At 43.7% G+C, this 5574-nt stretch overlaps 1 protein-coding gene across 2 annotated transcripts in view; it reads left to right on the top strand.

The window, feature by feature from the left end:
* The window catches only part of MAPRE1 (microtubule-associated protein, RP/EB family, member 1), a 40630-nt gene that overhangs the window by 24473 nt on the left and 10583 nt on the right, over window positions 1–5574 (top strand). For both annotated transcript variants that reach the window (XM_011979765.1, XM_011979767.1), the window contains one exon: window positions 3949–4101. In XM_011979765.1, coding sequence (XP_011835155.1) covers window positions 3949–4101 — 153 coding nt within the window. The remainder of the gene's footprint in view (window positions 1–3948; window positions 4102–5574) is intronic.

The following is a 5574-nucleotide window of genomic DNA, read 5'->3' as shown; positions in this document are numbered from 1 at the left end:
CTGTTGTATGTCTGTTGATGCTGGGGAACGTTGAGAGGCTAAGGTTGCAGAGGCTGAAGGTCACTAACCAGGTGCTTTGTTGATCCTGGAAGGCCGGGATCAAATGCTCATACCCAGGTGCTTCAACCCTGACATAGAAGTACTGTGTTTGGCCTGCACAGAGTTTTATTTATTTATTTATTTATTTATTTATTTATTTATTGTTTAAATATAAAGGATTTGTCTCCAGGTTGTCAAAGTCCTTCCCATACCTGTTACCAACCCTCTTAGCTCATTGACATTATCAGGCCCCCCTGAAAGTGTTTGCATTTGGAGCCCTTTGTAAATATGAAAAATGGAGCCACATGGGTTTATCAGGCTATGGGGAAAACAGTGTATCTGCACAGACTACCTTGTGGTATTCGTATCCTTGGGAGATCTGCAAAGATTCTACATTCTTAAGTCGTCCTGGAGAAATTTAATTGATTTTAGTCCAAAGCAGTGCTGTCCAATGAAAAAGTAAAAGGTGAGTCAGAAGTGTGAGCTACCTGATTCATACTGTCTAGTAGCTACACTAAAATGAATATAAAAGAAACAGGTAAAATTAATTTTATCAATACATCATCTAATATATAAAAAAAAATACTCTAGCATATAATCAAATATAAATGATTATCAGTGAGCTGTTGTACATTTCAAGACTCTGTTACATCTTTGAAATCAGGTGTGTGTGTGATACTTGTAGCTCATCTCAGTGGCACTGGTCAAGTTTAAGTGTTTATATAGACACATGTGATTGATGGCTACTGTGGCCAGTGCAGGCCTGAAACACTGACTTGGACTTCTTAGGTTATAACTGTTGCTTTACCTCAAGATAAGGTTCTAAGAGAAACCTTAATTACTAGCCACAGATTTTTTTTTTTTTTTTTTTTGTCTTTCGGAGATGGAGTCTTGCTCTGTCACACAGACTGGAGTGTAGTGGTGTGAGCTCGGCTCACTGCAACCTCTGCCTCTCAGGTTCAAGTGATACTCCCGTCCCAGCCTCCCAAGTAGCTAGGATTACAGGTGCTTGCCTCCACGCCCAGCTAATTTTTGTGTTCTTAATAGAGACAGGGTTTCACCATGTTGGCCAGGCCGGTCTCGAGCTTCTGACCTCAGGTGATATGCCCTTGTTGGCCTCACAAGGTGCTGGGATTACAGGTGGGAGCCACTGCACCTGGCCAAGCCACAGATACCTCATTAATACAAACTTAAAAGGAGTGCCACATGAAAGCCAGTGTCTTAGTATATATTTTTGAGTGATTTAGTGTTTATTATGTGTGTATAGTTATGAGCAATATCATGGACAAATGCTACTTTGGCCTTTATAGGTGGGACCCAGAAGGCTGGGTATCTGGTTTGGCCTTGATAATTTGTTGGACAGAGAAGGTTTTAAAGGGTTTGAGAGGGTAGCACTAGTGAAACGTTGGTGTATAGGTGGTTACCAAGCTAGCATTCCTTTTTTTTTTTTTTTTTTGGTGGTGTGATCTGGGCTCACTGCAACCTCCGCCTGCCAGGTTCAGGTGATTCCCCTGCCTCAACCTCCTGAGTAGCTGGGACTACAGGTGCGCGCCACCACGCCCAGCTAATTTTTATATTTTTATAGAGATGGGGATTCACCATGTTGGCCAGGATGGTCTCAATCTCTTGACCTCGTGATCCGCCTGCCTTGGCCTCCTAAAGTGCTGAGATTACAGGCGTGAGCCACTGTGCTTGGCCAGCATTCCTTTTCATAAGCTCTTTTGACTTCCTTTCCTCCTTGGTCATTAATGCCACCAGGCATGTGATTATAGAAGACCCCTTCCCTGCCTTTTGGATTGTGGAGCTGTAGCTCTGAGTCTGCTTCCTGCTGGGGCTGATCAACTGCTCTTTGGGGCTGCTGGTTTCAGGAAAGGCAACAAACTGCAGCAAAAGCAGAGGCGGGGACAGTGAGGGAAAATGGATGATTTCGCTTTGCTGGCCACCAGGCAGTAGCTGTACTGTATGTATGTATGTATGTATGAATGAGTGAATGAATGAATGAATGAGCCAGGGTCTTGCTGTGTCTCCCAGACTAGAGTGTAATGGTGCATTTATAGCTCACTGCAGCCTTGAACTCCTGGGCTCAAATGATTTTCCCGCCTCAACCTCTTAAATAGCTGGTACTATTGGCATACACCACCCTACCTGGCTAATTTTTTAGATTTTTTTTGTAAAGACAGGTTTTGCCATGTTGCCCAGGCTGGTCTCAAGTTCCTGGCCTCAAGGAATCGTCTCACCTTGACCTCCCAAAGCTTTGAGATTACAGATGTGAGCCACTGCACCTGGCCCCTCTAGTACTTTATTGAAACTTTCAATTATTTTTGATTTCTGTGGCTGGTAAAGGAATCGTGAAAGGCTGTCTAGAACTGTGATTCTGGTTTGGTCTGACAAGACTTTGATGATGAACTTTGAAGTTCGCTTTGATAAAATTGTCCTGGTGGTGTCGCCTGCTCCTCATCTCTGGATGCCTTTTGACTGTAGGTTATAAAGAGGGTCCTGTCTTCCTGGGTTGAGACTTGATCTCCTCTGTTGTGTTTGGTGTCTTCATCAGGCTGTGGGGAAGCTAGATAAGCTGTTTATTTCTGTTTTTAAATTTTTATTATTTATTTTTTAAAAAGATGGAGTCTTGCTATGTTGTCACAACTGGCTTTTAACTCAAGCAATCCTCTTGACTCAGCCTCCAGAGTAGCTGAGACTAGGTGTGCACCACTCCACCTGACATGTTTCTATTTTTGTGGCTGTAAGTTCGGAAGGCTGGACTAGATGACTTCTCTGGTCCCTTCTGGCTTGTAGAATTCCCTTCTGCCGAGGTTGTTCTCAGTAGCTGTACCTTTGATTTCATTGCTTTACTTTCCATGCTGCTCTGTGGCCATGACCTGTAAATACAGGTTTTTATGAGGGTTTTTTGTTTGTTTGTTTGTTTGTTTTTGAAACGGAGTCTCGCTCTGTTGCCCAGGCTGGAGTGCAGTGGCCGGATCTCAGCTCACTGCAAGCTCCGCCTCCCGAGTTTACACCATTCTCCTGCCTCAGCCTCCCGAGTAGCTGGGACTACAGGCGCCTGCCGCCCGGCTAGGTTTTTTTTGTATTTTTTAGTAGAGACGGGGTTTCACCGGGTTAGCCAGGATGGTCTCGATCTCCTGACCTCGTGATCTGCCCGTCTTGGCCTCCCGAAGTGCTGGGATTACAGGCTTGAGCCACCGCGCCCAGCCTTTATGAGGGTTTTATGCTGCAGGATATGCCAAGCAACTTGCATTCGTTGAGAGTTAAATGGAATTCATTTGTCATAGATGTGAATACAGTACACTGGAATGAAGATGCACCATGGTAAAGTACACACGGGACTGTGAGTGTTACAACTTTTATTAGTCTTGACTATATAGAGTCCTGGCCTAAGCACTGAGACTGATTTCTTCATAGCCTCTTAATGGGAATCAGAGACCCTCAGTGGGGCTAATGGAGGGTCAGAGCACTTTCCATTGGGCTTCCAAAGAGTTCCATTGAGCCCTTTCCAGGGTCCTCTCTATTGATCCCCTTGTGCAGTCAGACCTGGACTCGATTGTCCAGTCCTTTTGTAAGGACTCAGTTTATGATTGTCAGCTACCTTGCCAGGCTGTAATTGTCTCAGACTTCCCTAGTTCTTTCTCCTTAATCCTTTTTTAGTCCCTGAGAAGCTTCTGCATGTTTCAAGGTGTAGTCTGCCCTTTCTGGGAGCTGTTATCGTCAAGGTTGCCATAAACAAATCCATGTTGTTTATCTGAGGCCGAAGAAAATTGACATTAAACTGATGTGGTTTTTGTCAATGTTGGGGTTTGATCAAAGACCACATCTCCTTTTGGGTTAGAAGTCTGCCTGATATTTTATTGCCATACTAATGCCAGGCATCTCACCCTTTTTTAATGTCTTGTGCAGGTCAACGTATTGAAACTTACTGTTGAAGACTTGGAGAAAGAGAGGGATTTCTACTTCGGAAAGCTACGGAACATTGAATTGATTTGCCAGGAGAATGAGGGGGAAAACGACCCTGTATTGCAGAGGATTGTAGACATTCTGTATGCCACAGATGTATGTGTTGACATGAGGATATTTTCTTTCCATTTTACATAGTTGGGTTGGTGAACTCTGTGCTGACACTTGTCGTATTCCAGTGTTGCAGTCATCAAAAGACTTCATCTTTGACCCCTCAAAGTCAGCCAGAGGGCACCTCTACCCAGCTTTAGCTTCTGCCTGAGATCTATGAGCTTTTGAAGAAGGAATAGGGCAAGGAGGTGGCTGGCTTGTCCAGCCTCTGTAGTATGTGGCCACTGATAGGTGATGAGTGCCACAAACTGCTCTTAGCCAGAAGCAACCCCTGTCCCCACCCCACCCCACCTCATATTGCTTGGATCCTTCAGCTTCAGGTGCTGCCTCCATTTTATCAGCGCCTGGGGCATGCCCGGAGAAGCAGGCACATGCTCCCTTTTTCACAGCGTGCCCTCATATCACATCATGTCTGGGCATGCCTTTGTCCTCCCTCCTAGGAATTTGCCTGGTTCCCACTCCCTCAAAGTACTCTATGATCAAGTTTCTTTGGATCCATGTTTATTGCACAGTCAAATCTGTTGATATTAATCACGACATGTTAGTTGATCAGGGAAGACTCTTTTTTTTTTCTAGATTTAGGATTTGTTATCTGGCTGTGTCCACTGTTTAGTGGTCATGTTTGTAATTCTGTGTGCCTGGCAAGGTCTGTAGGATCAAACTACAAACTATTGGTAGTATGTGTAGCACTATGCAAATACAAGGTGGTAATAATGCTGTTACTATCACTGTCCTTGAGACGTATCTTGTGAAATTTCAGGGGATTAAGACAGATGACTGAAAAGTTGATAATCTGTTGAACGAATCTTTAATTTAGAGCTTGCTCTGTGCTATGTAATGAAAAAAAGACAATGAAGATATAGGGGTCCTTGGTTTAGTCTGAGTATTATTTTAGTGGAGCCACATCTTAAGTTCAGCTATAGAGATTTAGTTAATAGAAATAAGGTGATGGTTGAAAGAGAAGTCTGATTTTACAGCAGAATAGTATAGTAATTTCCTGCTCTGAGTCCATGCCAGAATGCCCTGGAGTGAGAATGAGGTGGGAGTCATGAATCTCCTCTTTCCTTGTGCACTCAATTTTTCTGCCACTGATGTTGAGTCAGTCTTGCTGTTGTGAATATTTTGGGTAAAGCATGACTCCTAAGTACAACAAAAGGAAGGCATAAAAGGAAAGCTGGCTGTATAGACAGTGTATTGAGAGAAGATGTTAGAGTACTGAACTTTACAGGGGACTTCAGGGATATTTGAGGGTAAATTTTATTTTTTTTTTAGAAATGGGGGTCTCACTTTATTGCCCAGGCTGGAGTGCCTGGTGGTGCGATCATGGCTCAGTATAGCTTTGACCTCCTGGGTCAAGCAATCCTTTTGCCTTGGCCACCTGAGTAGCTGGGACTTACAGGCATGTCCCACCAGGCCTGGCTAGTTTTTTTTTTTTTTTTTTTTTTTTTTTTTTTTTTT

This window comes from Mandrillus leucophaeus, unplaced genomic scaffold (genome assembly GCF_000951045.1).
Source record: "Mandrillus leucophaeus isolate KB7577 unplaced genomic scaffold, Mleu.le_1.0 Scaffold206, whole genome shotgun sequence".
Classification (NCBI taxonomy): Eukaryota; Metazoa; Chordata; class Mammalia; order Primates; family Cercopithecidae; genus Mandrillus; species Mandrillus leucophaeus.
Note: the sequence above shows the minus strand (reverse complement) of the source record. Positions and strands in the feature narration are given on the sequence as shown.